The sequence below is a fragment of the Rhea pennata genome, chromosome 4 (assembly GCF_028389875.1).
Source record: "Rhea pennata isolate bPtePen1 chromosome 4, bPtePen1.pri, whole genome shotgun sequence".
Classification (NCBI taxonomy): domain Eukaryota; kingdom Metazoa; phylum Chordata; class Aves; order Rheiformes; family Rheidae; genus Rhea; species Rhea pennata.
The window spans coordinates 24,716,407-24,742,444 of NC_084666.1; the positions used below are offsets into that span (position 1 = coordinate 24,716,407).

General features: G+C 35.8%; 1 protein-coding gene across 1 annotated transcript; it reads right to left on the minus strand.

The window, feature by feature from the left end:
- Nucleotides 1-1,372: 1,372 nt before the first annotated feature.
- Nucleotides 1,373-25,342, minus strand: TMEM156 (transmembrane protein 156). The gene is made up of 7 exons (XM_062575306.1): nucleotides 25,243-25,342; nucleotides 20,498-20,779; nucleotides 18,702-18,959; nucleotides 16,516-16,623; nucleotides 14,123-14,227; nucleotides 7,773-7,877; nucleotides 1,373-1,534 (listed from the first exon to the last, which is right to left on the minus strand). The coding sequence occupies exons 1-7, from the start codon at nucleotides 25,340-25,342 to the stop codon at nucleotides 1,515-1,517; spliced, it is 978 nt and encodes a 325-aa protein (XP_062431290.1). The 3' UTR covers nucleotides 1,373-1,514.
- Between the last annotated feature and the right edge of the window lie 696 nt (nucleotides 25,343-26,038).

Sequence of the window (26,038 nt, forward strand, 5' to 3'; positions counted from 1 at the left end):
CAGCAAGATCTCTGGATTACTGAAAGGAGGGAGTGATAGATACTGCCATCATTTGAATCATTTAAACACTGACTAAAATGGCTTCAGCAGTTCTGCAGTGATTCGAAATAGGTATGTCTCTTCTTCCATCTTTAAGTTCTGCTGTTCTATGATAAAGAAAACCAAAAACAAATTGTGAGATGTTTATATTCCATACTGTATTAAAAATACATTTCCAAAAAGCTTTAAGTTGTTACCACAGATAAGCAATAAAGCCTCAAAAACCCCAAAATCAAGGAAGTCAATTTTTTTCATGGATTCTTTTATAAGATGTTAACAAACAATAGAAACAAATGATTCAGACTTATCCAGCTAAATATAAAAAACTCCGCATGGGCTCAAATCATTCAGGATCTAATGTTCACAACTATTCCTATTAAATCTGAACTGCTTTGTGCAGTATAATGACTGGAGAAGCAATTTCAGAAAGCTTCAGGAGGGAAAAGCTATATAAGTGTAAGGGATGGAAGTTAGGAAGTATTAACATGATGCTAAATTGCTGCATATCATATTTGCAATGGGCAGTTTACAATCTGTTCATCCTGATGGATTTAGCACAAGGGAGTTTGAAGTCCTGGCTCTGCAATTTCTGTCTCTTGCTAGTAATTTATGGTTAAATTGCACCCACAAATAATGTGTTAGCACAGAATGAGTTTGGGACCCTGCTCAGCCCAAACTGCTCCATTACGCTCAACGGAGCAGTAATAAATGGAAAGTAAGGAAAAGTTCCAGGAGATAATGAGTCTGAATGCTAATGACCTAAACTAATACAAAAGAGGAATGCAATTTATCAAAGAGTATAAAGTCCATCTAGTGTCTTAGTGGGTTATAAAAATACAATAATAATGATTTCCTGGTTTGAAGCCAAATGTCCTATTTTTCCACATTTCTTTCTTTACCTACTAAGATGCTGCAGAATTTATGAATGTCTTCTTTGTTCACTAGAGAACTTAAAATGTACTGCAGAATTCTCTCCTTTTATGATGCCTCAGCCACCTTTCTCAAGAGCCAGAAATTATATCTTTCAAGCATCTTAGTCACTTAGAGCAATAAATAAGATGAAAGCCGTGCTCGTTCCATGAAAATATAGGTTCATTTTTACCTTTTACAGTCTTTTTATCCTATGGAGAACACAAAATGCATTTCCTTTCAGCTAAAAAAAGAAATTATTGGAAGGATTATCTTGCAACCTTATGATTAAGCATAAATCCAGAATTAATTGAAAATAGATGTGAAACCTATAATCTCTTGCTGAAGCTGACTGTACAGCAGAACATCAGTTTGTCCATCATTCGTGTTTTCTTAATACCAGATAGTTTGGGTGGACAAGATAGCTTCTTAATATAGCTTCTAAAATACAGAGTTGGCATTCTCAGGAAAAGATGAATAGCATAGCTCCCCAACTGTACTGGAAATGAAGATGCTTTCTTCTGTGGTATATTATGTTTCTTCTTTCATACGGCATTGATCATGTTTCATATAGTGACGCCTGAAACTAAAGAAAATAGTATTATTGCACAAAAAGATGAGGTTAAAAAAAACAGTCTTTTCTAATTTACTTTAGATTTAATGTCATTGTAATGTACTCCACAACTACAGATTTCTTCTAACTTTCACGGTAATGAATTTTCCTCTTTATTACAAATGAAACAAAAGAATATACATTAGATTGGAGCAACAGACCCAAGTATGATATCTGCCTGTAGGATGGCATTTTAAGTACCTGCTCCACAGAGTATAGTGCAAAACCTGAATGAGAAGCACTCGTTCCTATTCACTGCTCAGGAAAGCTCAGCAATTTCAGATTATCTAAACCACCAGTGGGCAGAGCCAGAAGCTGGCCTAGAGAGCAATCCCGAGGTGCATGTGTCTGAAGCAAGCCAGATGTTCCTGAGGTCTCTCCAACTGGATTTCCACGGACTATCTCCATACACGCGGAGTTCACTCAAGAACTCTCTTTTGAAGGTAAGTGGTGATTGCTCTCTTTCCTTCAAATAACTGACCAGGCTTCAAGCTCTCCTTGCTCCTCCTGGTAGCTAGATGAGGGAGAAAAGTTGTGTGTGTGGTATCTGCCCCCATTCCACAACCTCTCACTCTGTGTCAGCTCCTGGGCCATGTCTTTAGGAACTGCTCCCTCTGCTGCAGAGTGTTCAGAAATATATTTCGAGTGTTAAGAGGGTCCTACTGCAGGTTAGCCCAAAAAAGCTAAAGTATCCTAATGAAAATAAAATTGCTTTAGGAGAATCTGAGCCACCAGCTGGAAGGAAGAATTTGCAAATGTGCCCATTCTCATCTCCTGTAGTATACTGGTATTCGGTAAGACAAATTTGGCAATAATGAAATAAGTGCAGCTTTTTTCACTTTCTAAAACGAAAAACACTCATCAGTAACCATCAATATGGCTTTGGAAAGCTGGACTGCAGCTGCTGAAGTTGCATGCAATGAGCAAGCTTGAAATGTGAAAATGTCCAGTTCCAAATCAGGCTCATCTTTAGTTTTCAGGGAACTATATAAGGTACGGGGGGAAAGTGCAAGATTTCTGCACTTCCTGTTCTTACACCTAGTGAGAAAGCAAATGTAGCTTGCTGCCTATTCTATAGTAATTCAAGTAGTTGAGAGCCCAATAACAGTATCTGTCTTCTTTTCCCTTTACATCGTAAGATTGGATATGTGACGTGTTTCTTTGGCTGTGAACTCATACTGGAAACAGCAGCTGCTGAAGTGAGCTAGAGAATGACAAATGTAGGAGGATATAATGCATCAAAAATTGATGCCAGCTAATGGAATAGAAATTTTAAACACTCTCTACAGTGCCCATTGCAGTCCTATTCTGCAAGCAAACATCCCTTCAAAACCCTCTATGTCTTTGTTTTGGACAGAAACACATCCTGGTATGCATTTTAAGCAGGGCCCAATAACTGTGCCAAGTACCCAGGAATATGGGCAGCAATCTGATTCCGTGCGTTGTCTAGTATGAAGACGAGTTTTAGTTTTAATGTGTGAATAAGACTTGAATCTATCTATTCTGGAAGCAGAAACAGGAGAAATTATCTTGCATGATATTTAAGAAATAAATATGTAATTCAGTGTCTGAAAGCACTCCTTACAACATTTAAAGCTGCAGGCGGACCTACATCTTTGTTCAGAGTTATCTATACGGATCCATGAAAGCATAACAAATGACATCTTGCAAAAATGGCTACGTGGCAAATCCAGTATGTCAGTGCTTGTACGAACTGCTGCCTTCAGCCACATCACACTGTTTAATCATGACATTAACCACAACACACCTATCACTTTTGAGCACTGAAATGTTGCTTTTCAGAGTGTCAAAAGGATAATTAAAAATATCTTGTCAATTTAAAATTACACCTACAGTTCTTTACAAATACATGTGTGATTTCTAAAAACAAAGCTTAACTGTACTCTTCCTCTCATTCCTGAATACACTTGGTATATGCCTTTGCCAGAACATTTTGAACTGCGAGTTTCACTGTTTCTCCCGAATAATTTGTATTTTATGTTGTTTGCGTGGGTGTCTTGCTCAAAGAGACACATGAGAGAGGCATTCTTCTAAATGTGAAAATATTTTTGTAAAGCTGCAATCACAACAGGAAAAGCAAGCAAAAATATTTTTAGCTGCTTTTTGTGTTTGCACTAATAAGTTCTGTAATCATGGTGCTGAAAGACCTCTTTCGGAAGGAAGGAGGGGCCTGAGCCAAAGCCTGTGTAATACCCTAGATGGATGAGCACTGAATTTTCCTGTACAGCTTAGCTTCTAAATTTCTAGGGAAAGGCATCCTTAAAAAATGACAGCAGTGATAATACTCTGAATACAGCTGGGTAGGAATCAGACTCTCATACACTTGTTACTTACTGATCTCTGTGGCACCTCACGTGGGATGGTTTGTGCCCACATGCTTTCAGATTGTAAGAGAGGAAAGGGAAGAATCAACTTATTTTGCAGTTTCTGTGAAAGAAGTTTTCATCTTTTTAGCCATACACATTCTCCCTCCCATGCATCCTCCCTCTCAGTTCTTTATCTGTCTCATGCTTTGGTCTTATAATCCATTTTACTGGAAGGAAAGGTTAGTTCTTAAATTACATATTCATTGGGAGACTGACTTATTTAACTGTAAAGCTACACTGTCACTCAGGAAATAACATAGAGATGTGAAGCACTGTACATATTCAATGATCTCAAAGCTTTTTACAAAGAGAGGTGAAGTGCTGATGGCAGAAGGAAGCTTACTAAAAATCATTGTTGACGTGGAACTTTCATGAGCCTTTATGCAGCCTTAGACACTTCTACCTGAGAATTAATGGGAGGCAGGACACTAATATTATTTCAAATTGTCTTTGGGACATTGACTGCCAAAGAGAATGTTGTAGTAAATAAAGTATTTTGGGCTAATATTGTCCAACTTGTGTGAATAACAGCTAGGATATGACATAACAGCCAAGAGCAAGACACTGGACACTTTTAACAGAAAAAAATCTCTACAGCAGTTGACCTTAAGACACGGAGTTTGCTTTCTTTCTTCCTGGAACCATCAGTTTTGCATCTGTCATCAATTTCCCAAATAAGATAAAATATGTCCTTAGTCATCTCTGAACTTCTGAAATTTCTTAATGCTTCTTTTGATTGTGAGAATATAATGCTGCTTCCTCATAAATGGGCAGAGGACAGAAATACTGTAAGAGAGGGCTCCCAATCACTCTTCATGCTACACACAAGTGATTATTATTCTGCTCTGATCATTGTTAAGATTAGAGTTCTTTTTTGGTATGGAAGAGGTCGCCTGCATAGCCAGTCTGCCTGGATTTCACGCAGTCCAGGCTGCTGGGGAAAGATGGTCCACCATACGGGTAGGACAGAAACCAACCTGGAGAAAAGTCATTCCTTGGGACATGTTCTCTTAACCCTCAAAAGAGAGGCAAGTTTAGCTGCAATCTTCCCTATGGAACAATGATATCGGGGCTAACCATCAGTGAAATCACCTTACTGGATGCTCTAGTGCCTTCAGATAGACAGTTCACCATATTTTAATGGGCATGGTGATTTGACCCTTGTTCCCTTTTAATTCTCCAGTGATTCTTCCACTGTTTTAGGGAACTGCTATTGAATCAAGTGCATTCAGAAATGTTAGCTGTTATATGGTTTCACTTGCTGCATTTTATCAAGTAAAGGAAGCTAGCAGTCTTAACTTTGGTATATAAATCCAGTATTTAGCCTTCTGATTTGCTCTAAGATCTGATATTCTCCCAAATATTTTGCTATCAGTCCAGCTTCTTGTTCTTCTCTTTTCATTTATCACAGAAGAGTAATTTTATACCTGCTAAAAATAATAGTTGATGCAAGTAGTGCTTTACAAGTTAAAAGTATTATGCAATCTCCATTTTAGCTGGAGATAAAGCTCACTGAGGTAATGAGGGGCCATTGGTAGAGATAAAAAAAAAGAAGTTAGTACTGCAGAACCTTTTCTTACATGTTGTCCCCTGAACAGCACTGGTCCTAAAGCAAATATTTGCCTTCCTGAATGAAATGTTCATGCTTTCTAACCAAATAAACAGGAGTCTCATAACTTCCAGTAATTCTTATGTCACCTTTTGACAGCTCTAAGGAAATACCTCTACAGCTGTCACACACAGAGAACTGTGTTAAAGCACTTGAGAGACTTGACTCATGCATTTTCCGTGACAGTTGCTAATGCAGTCATTTAATGATAGATGGCAGAAATAGAGCAGAATCCTTAATTTCAGCACTCAAATGCTATCTTAATAGGTACCCTGAAAATACACAGAGAGTTTAAGTAATCCATGCCAAAATCATTCTCTTTTGGCAAAGGTATGGGTACAGAAGTTGATGAATTTTTTATTAGCTGAATTTATTATCAATCAAAGGTCTGCCAAGCTGTTTCATCTCCTCTTTCTACTCTTTAAGACACAACAGTTAACATAATCAAAGCAACAGGAGTGCTGGCAGGTCAAGCTCAGTTGTTATTCCAGGATGACAAAAGTTAAGTTTGAGTGGGAATGAACCATGCCATTTCGTTTCCAATATCTAAAAAATTATCTTTGGTGAACCAATATCCTGGAAGGACATAGGATGCTGCTGCTCAGTTGTAGTGCTGTATAATGGAGGCACAGATTAGTAAGCAGCCCTCAGGAACACAGGCTACTACAACCCCAGAAATACCTGTTTCTGACCTGAGACTGAACGCTGGCTTTTACTCCAGGAAACAATTAAAATGGGCAGTTACATGGGGACAGTGGTATGGGAAGATAAGGGTTTACCTGAAGAGAGAGTTGATAGGTGTCAGAAAGAAGAGGTCTGAAGTACCTGAACCCTGCAGTAGGTGGAAGGAGTCCTTGGACGAAGGAAGAGGCCCCCAGAGGAAAGGCTGGTGGAGCGCTGAGGAAGGGCTTGTTCACCTAGCAAAAGCTCGTGGCATTCAGATGGCAAAGAGCTGAACTCAGATCATCTGGGACTGCTCTCAACTATGTCAGTGACTTTCCAAGTCGTGTTATCTGTCTCACCTATCTCTATTACCATTTTAAAATGGCAATAATGACACTATTTCATCTTTATAAGTCTTCATAAGATTTATGGATGGGAATTGTTTAAAAAGTAGTCATTATTTTTATTTATTATAATACACTAGCCTGTAACCTAGCTAGTCTCTCACAGAAGCAAAACCTTAATCTCGCTGTGTTATTAATTTATTATGGAAGTAGTTCATCTTTTCCATGCAATGCTGTTCAATTTTTTTTCTTCAGCTGTGCTCTCAACATAAAACTTCATTTTTTATAGTTCTGCATAAAGCGCAGAAATCAAACAGCACCTTAGTACATCATTTTTTTCTAAGGCATTTAAAAAACAGCATGACATCATATTGAGTTTTCACCAGAACTCCATCCAATTTAAATATATGTAAATAAAAAAGGATCTTAAGCTTTTAACCTAAAATATTTGCCATGTGCAGTAATATAAATCTGTGCAAATAGCCATAGCCTCATTTATGCAATTGATATATTAGTCTGCTTGTATTACTTATTCAAATGGAATGTGTTCTATTTCTAGACATTAAAAGTATTGCCTAGAAGAAGTATTGCCTAGAAGAGGTATCCATTACTATATGCTTCTTTCCAGATTTCTTTCATTACATCTGGATTTTCTGAAAAAATTACTGGAGCCCAAGGGCTGCAGAGCATTAGAAGTGGGAGACTAGTTTTAGTTCCAAGCTGAAACCAACTTCTAGCTACCTCTCTTGATTGGTTTAATAAGGACAGAGTGAGAGCTTTTTCTTTTTCTTTTTTTTTTCTGTTTTGTGAATTTTATCAGCAAACTATTTATTTCAAAAACAGAATTCTTTTCAGAGATCATTTGCAAATTGCTTTTCCTCTGTCCTTGTCAAAAACAATGTCAGTGCAATACTGAAGTCCAGGACACAATGAAAAAGTGTCAGAATTTGCACTGTCTTCAGGGACACATGAGGCTTAACAGACTAACAGATTAGTTAATTGATCACTCTTGGTACCAGAAAGCAAACTGATTTTTCTTTTTTTTCTTGCCATCTAGCTTTTACAAACACATTTTCAAGCTTGTCATTTCTTATACTTTGACTGGAACTAGGGAGTAGTTTATTTTGAGCAGATATTGCATACTATTATTAATTTTAAAAATACAAGGCAAAACAGAATAATCCAAGAGTTGTAAGATGTTTACTTACCTTCTACACTTGATGCACCCATATGGCAATGTTCTTGTTCAGGAATTATAGGCAATATCCCTGTGGTCTGTGCAGTAAGTGCAGTCGGTTGTTTGTTGCTCTCCACTACTGAAGGTTATAATAATGTTTATCCATATTATGAAATAGCAAATACATCTGCAGAGTGTTAAATTTTGAATATCCATATTTAAAATATTGAGACCTATTATAAATGCAAGATAGAGGTACAGAGCCAGATTTCAGTGAAAGCTCAGTGCCTAGAGATGCAGATACTTGTTTGGAACCCCTGAAAGCACTGACCATGTTTTGGCATTTGACTTCCTCTTGGATCTAGTAGGACTTTAACATGTTGAAACGTCCCATAAAACGATCTAATGACTTCTTGGAAACCAGCTTGAAGGTAGGCACCTCAATTGCTCTTGAAAAGTTTACTAGTAGTCATGCGAATTTGGGGTTAGCTAAAGTCTCCCAAAATAAAAAATCTACAGCTGGCCAGTTATGCAGAAACTGCAGCTTGGAGCCTGTGAACTTTCCAGTTCATTCTCCCATAGGGGTGGCCTGGGTTGTCGCTCAGGAGCATGTGATACAGCCTCAGATAACTTCCCTCTCAAAAGCATAACAACGCGGAGAGCTACAGTTGTTGACACAGGTATTACCACACATCTCAGAAACGGGTAAAGCCATAATAACACCTTTAGCACAGTGACAACACAGTCACTGATACGATATCTTACAGGGATATAGATACAGGAATGCAAAAATAGTAGTGTCAGACTAATGAAGTCAGAGTTATTGATACAAGCTATTTTTCAAAGAACTACAGTAGAACACATAATATCTTAACTCCAGGTCCATCCTGTCTCAGACCATCTATAATTTCTCTAAACCTGCTAATGAATTTCTGAGTTTCTATTGAGTTCATAGTGAGATGATGGGCTATGACACTTATATTTAGCTACATCTCTACTCCACTTACTATCTCATTTGGGTTTCTCTCCTTTACAAATACAGTTAAAAAGTAGAGTTTGGATCTTGGTAATTAAGCAATGGAATATGAAAAGCAAAGTTAAAATAAAACCAGGGAAGTAATAAAAATAGCAGTGGATCTTATTTCAACCTCAGGACAAACCAAGATAAAAGGGAAATGTGGGCTGATACTCCCTTCAGAGCCTGTGTATAACACTCTTCTGCACACATGCATATTCAACACAGAAATGGCCCCTTGTGTATCAGTGTGCTCCTGAAATCATACAGAGGCTATAAAAAGCTCCTTAAGCTGCTGTATAGATTTTATCCTCCTTTCTGAAACATAGCAAAAGACCCAAAGCAGTAATTAGGCTTCATGTTTTATTCTGAAAACATCATGCTTTAGAAACTGTATGTCTATGATAAATATTGAATACTGTGACAATCTTTTCCTCTCATTATTCCTCTAAGCTGCAGAGCAAAAGACAACTGTACCAATACATCAAGAATCAACTGAGGAGGACTGGAATCAAATATGTGATGCTCCACTTGGCCAAGATTAAACACATTTCTCCTTTCTTGGCTTCCATCTACTTGATGCTGCAGAAGATGTATGCTGCCTGTTCTTGCTAAATATAGGAAAAGTGAGCTTGAACTGAGTGAAATGACAGCCCTGACACTACAGGGACAGAGTTTGCTTTCATTTGCAACCCATAAACTAAACTGAAGCTGTAGCAATACATCCGAGAGACAGCAGAATTTGGCCCCTGCTATCTAATCTCATAGATGAGGAACTATTATTTTCATAGAATAGTAAGGAGAACGATACAGGAATTACAATGATTTAGGACAAATTTGTCTTGCTGTTTCTTACATGCATATTATAGCTGCTAAGCCCATTTATTTCAAATGTTGTGCACGATACAAAGTCTAAACAGTCCAGAGAACAACTGCAGGCCAGAAACCCTGGAGCTTCATCATGTGAGGCCTGGTTGCCACTCTGATCCTACAATGTCCTTCTTTTGTGCAAAGTTATTAGATTACCATCAACTGCTTAGTGACTGAGGGTCTTTATCAATTTAAAACATGCATTTTAAATAAACCACCCCATTTCCCGTGTTACTTCTGAATACAAAATGACTATACCTGAGAACTGTAAATATTTCCCCTTTCCACCAACATCTATGCTACACATTTACTTTTGCATTTTTTCTAGCCTGAACCAAGAAAGTCAAACCACACATTCGCTAAGATAATACTGTCTTGTTTTTCTGTTGTTATTGACATCAAACTTCTGAAATATTTTATTCTTCCATTTCAAATGTAAAGATAAATGCTGATATATTGATGTCCCTATTTCATAGGATAATTTCAGCTTTTACACTTTAAATGCTAAGACTGCAATGACCTAACTCTGCATCACCTCATCGGTGGCCATCTTTCTTCAGGCTCACCATGTTTCCCTGAAGAGAAACAGGAAATATCTGCTTTAATAAGCAAAAGAGGCCCAAGCTGCTGACTGCTAGCCACAGCCTGACCCACAGAGATGGGTGGCTTCTGCTGAAGCTTTTGCACTGGGAACAGCATAGGAGGAATTTCAAGTGCTGCTGGGCGTTGAGGCCAAAACATAGACACAGGTCATTGCTGATACTGAATGCAGCTGATCACAGATTAGCTAGGTACTGTGCACATTTGCTGACTCCAGGCTACACTCATTTTCAGAAGAGAAATTGTATAAATAAGCCTAAGATTCCAGATAAATAGCATAGATATGATAGTACAAGGACTGTAATAATACAACTTGCAATTCATAGGTTATTGAATTCTCAATTAAATATATTACTGCTTCTACAAACACAATCTTTGCAACACAGTGACATGACTGGGACATGCTTAAAAACTTTTCCAACAGATATAATATGAATATTGATTTGATAATGTTGAAAGCCAAGAGCATCATAATATAATAAGAAGAAAATATACTGAAATACATTAGAATTGACTTCGCATTATTATGAGGCAGACAAGTGAATCAGAGAATCCTATATTTCTATCCTAAAATGTAATGAACCAAACTGTGGCTCTGTGAGCCAAAGTAGTATCACTGAAAATGAGAGGCAAAGAAATAAACCATTTGAGCAGTGTGGCAGAAGGCATTACGTTTGAACTCTCCACAGATACGTTTGGTTGTTCTCTTAGACTGTAGAGTAATAATATGTTGACACGAACAATATGATTTCTATCTGGACAATCCCTTTCTAGAACAGGAATAGGAACTTTTTTTTTTCAATAGACCCTATGGTATTTTCAAAATAGGATAAAAATAAATAAAAATTGTTATTCTTATACAAGAAGGTCTGAATGAGAAATTATAGTGGTAAACTTCCAGTGATCTAAATTCACCCTTTAGCTTATAATACAGATACTTATATTAACATAATTTCTAAAATTAAAAAGCCCTGATAGGCAGATTCGCTTTAGGTATTTATATAGTCTGTGTTTCTTGTGCAACTTTTCTTTTTGAAGTGCAGTTCATGCATACTGCCCTGCTCGCAAAAGTAATTCTGTGCCATGCCTCCAGGCTTAAATTTTTTAGGATACAGCCATATGAGAACAGTCATACTTAATCAGTTGCCAGTAGTAGAAAAGGTGCTTTACTGGTTTAGAGAAAGTGGTTTAAGAAAAAGCTGTAACAGCAGCATCACAATAGTTACCTTCCGGAGAAGTAGCTTCTTTTTTTTGTCTCTACCAATGGCTCCTCGTTACCTTCCATTTCTCTGGAACTGAGGCTGATTTACACAGTAGGCTGCACACGACAGTTTAGCAGTTTGATCTGAGTTCTTCTAATATGCTATGGGGAATACTATCCAGCCCTTGTAATTGCTATTATTAATTTATTAGGTTGTTCTAAAACCTTTTATTGCCTCCTCAATTTCGGATAGTTCCTCAAAGAAAGCCCACAGAAAACTCTCTGGTGTGGGAATCTCCCTAAAATCCTCTATCATGATAACGAAGCAAGGAACAGACTTCTATGGTTTGTTTCCCATGTGCTACTACTATCAAGTCCTACTTGATATGGAAGTGCTTTATGCATGGAAATACAGGTATTTCCACAAGCATTTAAAGAATATTTACTTCTTGCATTGGGGAAAAAGCATCCTGTGCTCTCTCTTTTGTGGATACATTTAAGGATAACTATATTTTGTCAATTCAAAACATTCAAGGGAGTGTTTTACATAAATGTAATGACATGAATGAACCCAAACTCTAGAAAACATACTCAGTCAACATTTATAACCAGAATGCTTTAAAACTCTCCTTTCCTCCCTGTATGTATTTAATCCCTTGTAGTACTATACGCTATTTCCTGCTTTCCTATGGCTACCAGACTCAATGGTATGATTTATGGACATAGAAGCGCTAAGAGCTTCACAAGACAAGCATACATTGTGTAAATTTCCTATTTGTGGGGAAGTAGGAGCTCAGACACTCGTAGGACCACAGTGGTATTAAGCCACTAATTTCCTGAGCCTACCTGGGAAATCGTTCTCATTCACAAAGCATAAGATTTCTTCTTTTTCCTTCCTTATCCTTTATGAACTTTGAATAACCTTTTAGTAGTACCTATATGTCTTTTCATCTATATGAGATACTGTCACATCCTCTCAGAGCTACAGTTACTTATTCTCATTCCAGTGTTTCCAAGATAGTCGTATTGTCTTCTTCTATGGATCTCAATGTTTTATTTCTAGGTTCCAAGCTGTGCACTAGTGATAATGAAAATATTATCAAGGACTGTTGAAGAAGCAACCTACAGCTATTTATAATCCAGTAGAAAATCTTAAAGTTGGAAATCGTAGAAAAAATAAATACTTTCTTATAGTCTTCATTCTACTTTAAATTATAGTGAGGTAAACCAGAAAATGTTTATTGAATTGACTGGAATTATGGTGGGTGCAATCAATGAAATTCAGAATAGAATAAAACCCATTATGGCAGTTCATATAGCTAAGCATCTTTCTTGGTTAAATGGATAGACCAATGTGGCAGGAACATGGAAGTAAGAAAAACAGAGCAATATTGGGTTCCTATCCCCTTCGGTATAATAAAATTAGATTTGGATTTCCATAAAATCCTATAATCAAAAATGCCTTTGGATATACAACACTAAAAATGTCATTGTGAACATGCTGATAAAACAGGAAAGGTATTAGTGAAGCTACTAAAGACAAAAGATGGCAGAGACAGATTCCTTTCCTGGGGGATGAAAATAATGAGCTCATAAATACATCTTAGACGTAGCCAACACTCTAAAACTGGGCTACATAAATTGTACTGACAGGAGAGTTCAGACAGACAGGCAGCTATTCACTCTTTTCCAGGTAAAATTGAAATGCCACAAGTTACTGGGTTGAAGAGAGAAATTATTGAGTCTTTTATAACTCCTGAAGAATTTACAATACAAATGGCAACGTACCCAAGACTAGATAATTTTAAAACTACTTTTTTCATTTGCTGGCTTCATATGGGTTTTCATTTTGGAAGGAGGTTGTTTTGCTGTTCAGAGCTATTATTTTATACGTTTCTTGCTAATCTTTGAAAAGATAAGGTTCCTTACATGAAACTAGAATTCGTGGGGTTTATTAAAGAATATGACTCTTCCAGCAGTCTCAGTAAAACTCAGACCTAATTTTCCTTCGCATAGAAGGAAAATTTTTTCCAAACTAATTTCAGGAAAAAAAAAAAAAAAAAAAAAAAAAAAAACGGAGTGTAGCCATGCCATTTAATTTAACTGTGCTAAACATAATCTATTCTCAGGAGACCAAATTTTAATAACTACTTGAAACTATGAAGTTAAACACTGTGGAAATTTTTCTTACTAATAGGCTGCAGAGTGCAAGCAAAACCATTCTGTGGTTCCTACTATAGCTATTCATTCCATCCTTTGATAGAGGATTTTGTCATGAGTCATAAACAGATAGAGCATATCCATGTCAGTACATTTGTGTATACTTTTCAGGTACACACACACATATCCCACTCACACCAAACCCCAAATATGGCACATAACACAACCAAAAATTAAAATGAGGTAAAAAAAAAAAACAATGAAGGTATTAATGCAAGACATTTAGAAGTCTGAAGAAAGTATTTCTACATTGTGTGCATAAATAAGCCTTCTTGTAGTTTCACTGTCAGGGTTATTTATTTCTGATATAAATATGTTTCAACAACAAAGTCAGATCATACTAAATTTGTGTAGAATCAAGGTAACTCTGTAACTCAACTGAAGCAACCAGTGACATGAAAGGCTTAAAAGGTCTTTCTTGACCTCCTCTTGCCTAAGGTTTTCTTAGGTTTATATTTATTTTTGTATTACTTACCAGGAAAAAGATGAGTTTTAGTAGCAGATACAGTTCTTCTTGCATGTCTAGAACCTCTTTTTCTTAGAATGGTTGAAACTGCTGCTGCTACTCTGTGTTTACAATCTGTTTCAAACAGAGTTAATTGTCTTCAGGTATAGAATTACATATAGCACTCATTAGAACCAAAGCTGGCAAAACCCCTTATATGTTTAAATTGTTCAGCAGTTTACATGAGAAAAACTTTCAGTGGCTTTGGTAATTGAATTGATTTACCCTAAAAAATCACTGACATCATCAGGCTTACAGGAAGGTTTGGAAACAAAGTGAAGAGGGAACTCTAGGGACAGATGTTTTTCATTTTCCTGAATGATTTTTTTCTGACAATTCCATTCAAATTTCCTTTCTTAATAGCATGCTCTTGGTAGAGTTATTGTGGTTGATTGTGCAGCTGTTATGTTTAACACTGTTCTACAATGACAGCAGCTCAGGACTCAGCTTCTGACGACAGGTTTGCTCCGATTCTACATAACAGAACTGATTTTCGTCTTTATTTTAAGAACCCTAGAAAATTTCGTGCTAAAGAAATTCATTAAATTAGCATTATTTAGGTCATGATTTTTTTCTAAACACCCGGCTGAGATTTAATATGCTGAAGCCCTAAGCAGGCACTGTAAACAGTTAATGTCAAAGGAAGCTCTGGAAGTGGCTGAAAGACAAGAGTGGAAGGGTAAAGGCTTAGGAATGGATTTCTAATTTGGTTTATTCATCATACATAGATCCGTTGTAAATTCCACCAAGTCTGCTGGAATTCTAGAGGACAATCAATAATTGCCCAAATAGGGCATCTTTTTCATTTCTGGGGAAGGGTCTTCCACAACGGTTCTGAGAAACCTGTATTTAACAGAAAACTAATGTCTAAAAGAATAAAGACAGTAAATGGTTAATCACAGCTATTAATAGGAGTTCTGCACTAAAAATGGGATGTTATGAATCATATTCACGAAATTTATAGGTAGCTTTCAAATTACGGATAAAAGTCCTTCAAACTAGAGCATTTAATAGCCAACTTGTAAAGACCAAATTTACGGTTTGTGAGATTTTTATATACATAAAATAGGACTTTGACTTTGGTTCTGGCAATAAGTGAAAGATAATATATTTTAACCAAGATAATATGAAAAGAAGTTTCTTTTATCATTTTTTGGACAGAGGGAGAGGCAAATGCTGAAGATTTGCCATTTTAAGCAACTATTTTGCTTATTCATTAAAAATATATACATAAAATATTTACTTTATGCAAAAATTTTTCACAGAAACATTTTGTATGTAGGCTCTCTTCTTCCTACTGTTCAGTTAGGATTAAAGCTAAATTCCTACTGCTCTTTTGCTATAAAACTTCCTGTGGATACACTAAGGATAATCAGGAGAATAGATACAGCTCTAGATAGATAGAATAGAGATTTTTTCATTACCCTTGTGACCAAGATCTCCACTCTGCAGTTCTGGATTATAAGGGGAATGGAAACCTGTTTGGTGATAGCAGCTAAATGCTGGTTCTCCGGAGGCATTCTGCCCACTCAGGGCTGACACAGGCAGAAACTCTCAGGAAATTGCTGTGGATAGCAACTAAGTGCTCTTACCTCAAGTAATATGTTAACTAACACTCCTTTTACACTGATAGAACAGTGTGCCCTCTTACCACCTACCTCTGACTTCTGATGAAAAGCAAAAACCAGCAGCTGACGAGAAGTCAGTTTTCTGTGCTGTTTTTGCACAGAGAACATTACGTTCATTGCTCAAAGGTCTCACGCTCAGGGGAATGCTACACTTTTATTCTTGCTTCCTCTAGGAAATACTGCTAGAAGAAATACTGCAAATCCCTACTCAGCTTCTGTCTTAAGTGAAATGCATGGGAGGAGCCTGTCTTGGCTGGTGAAGTCATTCTGTAGAAATAACTGTTTCAATCTCTAAGGACAAGTTCTCTCCTAGTAAAGTGATTTTTTTATATCATTTGGAACAGGTACGAGTGCTGACCTCAGAAATCACAGCATTATTTTCTTTGCTGAAATCACAGCAGCGTTCAACGTGATCTTTCTGTCTTTTGGGATAAGTCTGAAATCAGTGGTACATTACATCAGGGATCATAGGATCCCAAGGGTCTATCAGATACAAACACATCTCATTCACAACCACTAAGTCTGGATTTGCACTGGCAATTCAGAGGTGAAGGATGATAATACCAATAATGTGTGTATTCCAGTCCCTTTAAATGAAACTTTTACCATATTACAACTAAAAGGTTATTGTCTGAACCACATTAATGGTCAACAGCTTTGTTACTGTAAACCAATACATTTTACATTGTATAAACATGAATTTAAATTCATATAGATTTACTTTTTATTACTTACAGTTTTGTTCTTTTTCTTGGACGATTTTGTAGACAACAATTGAAACAGTGAACACAAAAACTAATGGAATCATACTGAGCCATATGATCTTCGTCATACACATGGGATCTGTCCATAAAATGTAGAAAAGAGAAAATAAAGCAGGAAATGACTGGGAAAAGAAAGCAGAACAATCTGTCATGGCTATCTTGGCAGATTTTTGGATCATGACTATTCCTGATGGATGAAAACATAAAACAAAAGATAAGATTGTGTCTTTCTCTTTTAGTTTTCAGTGTTATTTGCAATTAAGTTTACTATCTGGAATTTAGCTTCACTTTCATCTGTATCTATCTCTTCAGGTCTAAAATAGTTACATGTAGTGAAGTAAGTGAAAACTTTTCTATTTGTGTAAACTGCTATATATGATTCTGCCAGGAAGAATGTGCTTCAAAGATGAACATTTACACTTAAGGCAAGACAAGGGTAATGTATATCCCCCTTTTGTTTTAAGCTTTGAAAGGACACCAAAGGAATTGGCCCACTGTCCAACATACACCTGTACTGGCATTCTCAGCCTCCTGGTCTATCTTCATATATAGGAGATGTTAGATACTACATATGGAAAAAAATCATTATCAAAGGATGATAATGATTTATCACCTACTAGAACCCTCTGAGGAATTCTTTTAACGAAAGCTGTTTGGGACTGGGTAGAAGGAAAGCTGTTCTTTCAGTCAACAGCTACTGCACAAATACACCCACATTCCCCATGGAATTAGTTCATTAACTAGTACAAGTCAGAGCTATATAGCACAGAGAAAGGGTGCCAGGGAACTTTCCTCCTCAGGAGTTCAGAAGTCCCTTCAAACCTCTTTAGCAGATGCATGTTAATGCACACCTTAGCATTGTCAAATAGTAATTAAAAAAAATTATGTATGACTCTCATAAAGTCAAATTACAGATTATATCCAAACCACTGTTTTCCTACACTTGACTTAGAATACTATAATTAAATCTCTCTTAATTTCCTTTGTGTCTTCTCCACTGAGAAGTCCTAAGATAACTGCCAATAACTTCATGACTCTTTGATGAAGCACAGTTTATCCCTCCTAAATCAGAAGTAAAAGCATCTTCTATACAGTAATTTATGCCTTCTGCTTCCTAAGAGTGTACTCTTCCCCATCCTGTAGTGACTTGTAATGACTTGCAAATCAGCATTGCCTTGTAAGAGCTCTGAGCATCTCTCGCCTTGTTTTGAAGTAACTAGAAAAAAAAAGGTGTGTTCTCAATTCTTTGTGTTGGTTTGAGATAACCACTTCCAAGGTAAATCACCATTAGTGAAGGATGATTAATTCATAGTTTTGACATAAGTTAGTAGGGCAAGTTAAAAAGTGTAATTCTAGCTAAATCTACTTGCATAAAAGACCTAAACTGCCTTCAGTCGATTTTACCTAAGATTATTTAACTCAGGTTTAGCCAAATCAAAAAGACTCATTTTTTCCAGCAAAGCCACAGCATAAAATACACTTGCCATACAAAACTAAATGAATGCAATAATTCACCAATTCCCTGATAGTAAACACTCCATACACGGGCTAGAAGCGCTGACCAGGCTCAGGCAATCAGCCAAAAAACTCCTGCAGCAGAAAAAAAATTAAAAATCTGACAGGCTGTCCTCTGGAAAAACAAAACTTAGCTCAGTTGAAGATTTTTTTTAAGTATACTGTAGTAAGGCTGAAAGTAGGATATTGCAGCAGGACATTAAGAAGAATCAAATCTGTCCCCTGATTCTCCCGTCACTGAAGTTGGTAGGAATTTTTTAATTCACCTCCAATACAACATGATTATGGCACTATGGACAAATGTAGGGGAAAGACGATTCCAGTTTCTGTCATACATGAATGCTGGAAGTCTGCCAACATTAAGAAAAAAGAAAAGCTACGTGAATTTACAGACACTTATATTTCCGTGTTACTTCTAGGAAAAAAAACAGCAAAAACCTGCTTTAAATCACTCTAGAAAGAATGTCATTTGCCTACAAAAGATGGTCTTTTAATAAGGGATGATCAAAAATGCATTTTTTTTTTCTTGGGGAATACTTTAAAATGGTTGCTGAAAGCAGAGAATTACCTATTGGAGACTTTTTGCAAGATTCCCATTGTTTCTCAGTTTGATTCCCCTACTGACTCTCCTTTGTAACTTACATTCCATGTAAGACTTCAGCTGCAGTGAAATATTTATACAGTCATTTTGGTCTTCCACCATTGCCACTAGACAGGAGTGATTTAGGTATTCTTCAGCTGCATTTCTTCCTCTGACTATAGAATTGTTGATGTGGACTTCCAGCATGTAGTAAGTATTAGGCTCTTCTTCATTCTCCGGAAGCACAGTGAAATTGAAATATTTATAAAAATACACAACATCTTCTGTTTTCACTTCAGAGGAGCCTTTTGCTTTTGGAACTACAAATTAAAACAAAATTGTTATATAACATATGGTGGGGGGAGAGAAAGAGAGCGAGAACTTTCATAAAGGATGGTAAAATAAGTTCTTTGTCTCATTTGTGAAAACAAATAGCAGAATTTTACTGACTATGATAAAATGGACAAAAGGATAATATGTAAAATTATTCTGAAGAGATCTGAGGAGTATTGATTGGCTTATCAAAATACATTTGCTCTACCATAATAGCCTTTTTTTGCTTTACTATCAACTTCAAAGCTATTCAGTTCTTTTTGTTGTTTGGTCTTCTGTTGACAAAGATAATAGAAAATTGCACTACGAAAAAAAATAAATGAAAACCATATGATGATAGTTATTTGAAGTGTGATCTAGTCTGTCTGCTATCTGTTGCAGAAAGTTTTTTAAAGTTTCACTTCAAACCACACAAGCTGTAACATTTGCACCATGCTAACAACAAATATGCACATGAGATTTTGTTGTACAGGTTGTACAGGTATAACTGAGAATAGAATTTGTGCACATATATTTTGCATATTTATTTTCCATCCTTTTAAAGACAACTATTTTGTTAGAAAAAAAATGACATAGTTTGAAAAGAACTGAATTTCTTCTATTTAGTACTTGGTCTATTGCCACTGTTGCTAGTAATGTATGTCAGAAAAACAAAATTTGGAAGCATCCTCTCCTCCAAAAGTTTCCACTTTGCAAGAGTATAAGGCAAAGAAGGAATACAATGCTACTTACTGAACTCTTCTCTGGAATGCTGGATCTATCCTTATTCAGTGTTGCCTTCTATGAAAGGCTATTTCTGATACTACATAGTTGTACATAGCAGAGACTAGAAGTACAAAATGGTTATTTTGGCACTTTTAATGGTTATTTGGCTCTTTTGTTGTAAAGCTGCCTTCTAAATAGTTGCTATCTTTGAATTAGTTCTTCAAATACTTGCTCTCAACTTTTCATCATATTATATCAGATATCAATGTGATATTGAAACCAATTATGCAATGACATTTAAAGTCAAATTCTGCATGAAAACTGATCAGAAACTCCAACTCTTTAAAAACAAATAAAGGATTTTAGAAAATATAGCATAACTAAAGGAACAAAGATGGGAATAGAAGAGTATTCATAAAACCCACATAGCTGAGGTGACATCTTCAGCAGAAATATTCCTAGTGGTTGCTAGAAGAGGTAGGGGACACTCTTTCCACACTTTACTCCCGGCCATCCCTCTTGTAGAGGGATGGTCCTTAATGATAATGGGAATTATCCCACTAGATTTTGCACAAGATCCACCCCCAAAATAAACCAGCATTTTGCTATCCAATTTTTTCACTCACAGACAGGAAAGAATGCCACTTAGAATCTGGCATAAAACCTGCATTTTGTGGAAATGCGAAGATAAGCTATTAAGGCCAAAAAGCAATATTTATATTATAGTGATATATAGTAATATTTAACTACCAAACAAAAACATACATCTTTTACTGCAATTATCTACTTACAAATTAAGAGTTCTTCTTCTCTTACTTACTTTTTTTAACTACGGATCTTGATCTTTGGGGAACAACATTCCTCTTTCTCTTGGATTCACACTCTGAGTACATAGTATGTGATAGTTGTTCGTTGCTGGAGGATTGGCAAATACATGGAATATTTTGGAAACTGGGATGATTTACAGTGGCTTTCAGTAAAATAGTCTGATTCTTTCTTCTTTGTTGCAGGGAGCTTTTGCAAGAATTGTTAAAAGTACATAGTGGAAAAGTGGTATTATTTAATGAACAGGTATCCCTGCATGATACAACTAAAGTGTTAGCTGTAAAACAAAGAGTACTATATTAGCAGGACAATCATATAGGACACATGGACAAACATATGCATGTAAGTATCACGTAACATACTTTTTAAACATCATATAATAAAATATAGAGTTTCCTTCTTGAGGATTTTGGCAGCATATTGAATATAACATCAAGTGAGAAAGCAGAAAGCAAGCATAGACTATACCCACAACCTACATGCTGGATTTTATTGTTGAATTACATGGAATCTCTTCTAACAATAACTTGCATTTGTGGTGGTGTCTAGTCATATTCCTTTTTCAAAGCTGTTCAGATCTGATTGTATTTGAAAAGAAGATGAAGCCTCTCACATTCACAGTGGGAATTTAGCCATGGAACCATATGGCTACAATATGCCAGTATGATTATGCTGTAAAATAGCTTTCATCAGAATAAAAACTTTCTCTCCAATGATAGTGGAACACAGGACAACTACATAGAAATGCACCCAAATTCTGACCACAATTTTTATGACCTCTTATAAAACTGAATCAGCAAACATGAAATCTTAATTATGACAACTTTTTAGCCATTCCTAGTCAAATTTCAATATCAGATTACTGTAGCTGGAGTACATTTACGCAATTCAGGTAAATAATAAAAACATATTGTATAATTTTTAGTGAACTTTTTTTCAGCCGTCTTTCACATTGAACTGCACTTTATTCTATGAATCATGTACATTTTCACTTGAGTTAACTTTGAACTATTTTTTCAATATAAAAATAATTTAAAAGTAAAAAGCTACTGGGACACAACATGAAATGTGTCTTTATGAATACAGATAACCACTCTCTTTCTGTTCGGAGATTATGCAGTACTAACCCATAGTTTTGTAGTTCAGCTTCCAATTCTAGTGGTACCCTTCCAACTCTGCGAAGATGAATTTATGCGTCTAACTCCCCTTACAAATAATTGGAGTTATATGGCCATAAATCATTATGTATAGAGAGGAAAACACACCCTTTAATTGCTCCAATATTCCACTGCAATCTGACAGTTCCAACAGGCCATCTGTACCTGCCTCTAGGGGGACTAATCTCAGAATCAGTTTGGTGAAGAATTTCGGGAAGGATACAGAAATAAAATCCAAAATCAAATGCCTAAGTCAATTACCTTCACTTTACTAACCCTACATCAGAGAGAGTCATAAACCCCTCATAAAACAGATAATAAATTGAAATGTAAAACATACATCATATGCAGATAAGAAGATAATTTTTTTGATACAAAAAAGAAAAATATCAGGCAAAATTTAGGCCTTGATCTTTCCCTTATGTACATCAAAGATTTTCCACAAAATACTCATGATCTGACCCCCACAGCCTGGCAAGAAGCAAGCTCTTGAAATCAAATTCTTCCAGCCTAAGTAGGAAGAGTTTTGTGCAGAGTCTTTGTGGAAATGAGCCAGGAGTAAAAACTAAATTCTTATTCTAATCTCGTGCAAGGCATGTGTGCATCTGGGCAACTAACCTAAAACCACTGCTACAGCTTTCAGGGTCAACTAATGGCAATTCTCTACTATGTTTCTTTCACACAAAAATTTTTACACAGACTTGTGGATCTGCTGGCTATGCTGTGACAGCAGCATACATCCATGCACAGCACAGTGAACCCCTTTCTGCACTGTGTTTTCCACATGGTGAAACTAGCTCTAGCACCACCGTTTAGTCATGTTACAGATACGTATAAAGCGTATTATCTGATCAGAAATGTTGTACACTGTCCTACGAGGGAGGGTGCTTGCTATCCTCTTGAAGAGCTTTACTGAGAAGCCATACAAATCATAATCTAGTATCAGAAAAAAATATTTTCTTTCAACTTACAGGACTGTGGATTTTGTACAGAAGAATACATATGGCTGAACACAGTAAGCATGACTGGAAAAGGACTAGATTTCTCAGTGGATTACATGGCAGGCAGGCAAAGCCCTAACCACAAAAGGCCTGCTGCTTAATGCAGGACTGGGAAACGTTCCCTCCCAAATGTAAACATTACTGGAAACGTGCAATGGTTCTGGGAAATCTGAATGCAAACAAACTATAAAGTTGTAAGGACCAGTGAGACCAAATCATGCAAAGCATCTCTAAGAAACTTTGCTTTATTTTCAAACATCTGTAACTCAAGTGCTTAATGTTAAGGAGCTCTGAGATTATGAAATTCTTTTGCTAAGCCTCTATTTACAGTTTTTTCTATAAAATCCAATTCCATTACAATGAAATTATGCACAGGGAAAATCTGAATTTGTAAAAAAAAATGATTCTCATTAAGAAAATCATAAATTTTTAATTTTGGATTGGCTTGACCTTTACTCATCTGTGATATTCTGTTTTGAATCAATTCAGCAATATATTAAACTGCATTTTTATCACTGCCTGATGGAAATGATAGCAGTAAAAATCATATAATATTGCAGTGATACAACTTGGGTACAATTTGGGGAATACATGACTGATAGATTGTGTGAGATATAGTCCATCAAGCTGGACCAAGATGAGAAGACTGAGTGTCATACTCTAAACCTACAACTTCCTGTTCTAAAGCAATGTAGTCTGAAGCTGCAGTGACTTGTAACCAAACAAGCGGGTTGCTCTGCAAATGCAAAGGAACTATTTCACTTTTGATAATGCTGAACTGTATCACAGATTTTAAAAGGCTTGGTTTATTGCAAATTTTATTTTCACCAGAGTTGCCGTTCAATGAAAAATTTCCAGTTTTATTCTCACTCTTAAATGAAAATAAGAATTCCAAGTTTCACTTACTTCTCTGTGTACTCTTTGCTTACCTGCCACTTTAGGGATTATATTAAAAACTTGAAATATCCACAGCCTTAATGTGATCTTAGAAAAGCATGTGGAGTTAGGAGGTCTCAACCAATCATTTATGGTTCAGAAGAAGATATCCAGAGACTGTTTCACAGTCTTTCACAAAATTTCCAACAATAAATTTTATGCAAGTATTGTACACAGCCTCATGTGGCAGCGAGCAATTTGAAATGTGTGCAGCAAAGCAATTCTGTACATCTTAAGTTTGATACAAAATCTGAAATAAAACCAGTTTCCAACATAAGGTTTTCAATGAAGCACAGCGAGCCAGATTCCTTGGAATTTTCAAAGTAAATTGTTCAGCATATTTACTCTCTCTTATGTTAATTTAGACATTGTTATGTAGTTTTTAGAACGACCAAAACAGGACAATGATTCTAAATTTCCTAACACAATTCTATGCTGCATTCTGCTTACGTATTTCACCTTACACGCACAAAGAATTGGAAATTCTTTAGACACACTGTGGTGATTAAGTTCACACGTAGATAATAGAATTGCAGTGAACATGCTATTATAACATAAAGTACCTCCAAGAAGAGCAATCTAGGCAACTGATCATAGAAAAATGCAATTACTCTTTGATGACTGACAATAATGTCAATATATTTTCTTCTGGTAATATTCATGCCACTGGTTTTTTTGTGTACTCTGTGCTAGCAAGTACTGTTTTAGACACTTCTGCATGCCAGTATAACATTAATTACTCCAACATCTTAAATTGGCTTATTTCTACAATATTTGAAGCTTCAACAGCTCATCAAGTTTGTTGTTCTATAATCTGTAAAAATGAATATATTATATTCAACTTAGTATCACGGTTATTCTTTTTGGTAAATGAAAATAAAAATGTAAATAACCAATTTGATACCTTTTAATATTAAATTTCTGCAGAAAATTATGCTCCATAAATAATTTAATGAAGTCTGAGAACACATATGATTTGTCAAAGCAATGCTTTTTATTATAGCATTGATCTATTCAAAAGCTTACTTAGGAATGTCTGTGACAAAACTATTTAAATATTAATTTATTTATGGATTTTTAATAAAGCATTGAATGAATAATTTATACACATATATTTTGCATTCATCCTAAATCCAGTACTGACCTTTAAGATCACCAAGATGTATTTGGAATTTACTTTGAAAGATTTGTTTCACTCAGTTACACATATTCTGCTCTATATTTTATCCGGTTACTACTGCATATCTCTTTCTCAGACATGATCTCATACCAAATAGCAACTGTACGAATGTTTACATGCATTTCAGTATAGGGACTTCAAAAAAGCTATCTTTTAAGACACAAGTACCTGCTACAGAATAACATAAATATTTTCTCTCTTTACAATGAAGATTGCAAAAGAACAGTTACAAAAATAGTTACTAAAAATTTTGCAGTATACATAAATGAATGACAAACCTCTTTCAACTTAACACATATAATTAACTTTGTTTGTTAAAAATCTGAAGAAAATAATATATACATTTTACAAAGTCCATATGACTATAGCATCATAACCATCCCTTTTAAGAAGGTATATGCTAACTTTTCAATTGTAATCAGATCTTAGAATAAAAAAGAGGCTATTTTAAAAGCTGATCACTCACCTTCATGGACTTTGAAAAATTCAGGTAAACATAAAATAAACATGGTAATTATTACTATTACTAATCTGTAGAGTTCTGATTTTCTCAAAACCAAGCACATGTCACTGAAGCAGTCCCATCTATCATAGTAACAATGAGTTCCTTCCTGGTTTAGCTTCTAACTTAGTGTGGGGCTTTATGCAAAACAACTCCTATTCATTTCCTTCCTTTGAGATGGCTTTTCTTTCTACTTCTTGTTACCTTAAGTAATAGAGAGCCAAGTTCTCTTCTTACATTGGCATAGATGATGATGTCTCAAATGAATACAATGAAGATAAAACTAATGAACCATGATAAAGATAAGAGAAGAATCATGCTTAGAAACTATTTTATTATTTTGGGGTACTTTTCTTTTAGGAACATCACCCTCTAATGGCTACTTCATATACCTTCTAAACAGTAAACGAATCATCTTTGTGCAGGAATCTTGTTCTCACTTGGCCGAGAAGGCTTTTTTAAAATGAGTCAGACCCTCATTACAAAAATGAGTCTGCTTCAGATGAGGCAAATATGGAGGTCTTATTTTTTTATTTATATACATATACACTGAGGTGAGGAGGAAGATAATTGTATGTAATACAGTATCTTTAAGACTTTAATAGATTATTAACATGATCATTTCAACTTTAAGCTCCTGATCTGGCAAATAAGTGATGTACTACATACAATGAACAAAGTATGAGATGAGCATAATGTCACTGCTGCTGTATTCTTAAGGGAGAACACGTCGCCAACGTGTACTGTGTCTTAAAATGTG

Bases quoted from the DNA above. Each gene is read 5' to 3' on its own strand.
- TMEM156 (XM_062575306.1), bottom strand. From the start codon at position 25,342: ATGTGCTTGGTTTTGAGAAAATCAGAACTCTACAGATTAGTAATAGTA. The intron at 18,960-20,497 runs GTAAGTAAGAGA...TTTAATTTGTAG, and splicing joins AAGATCCGTAGTTAAAAAAA to TTCCAAAAGCAAAAGGCTCC. The intron at 1,535-7,772 runs GTAAGTAAACAT...TATTTTCTTTAG, and splicing joins GGGTGCATCAAGTGTAGAAG to TTTCAGGCGTCACTATATGA.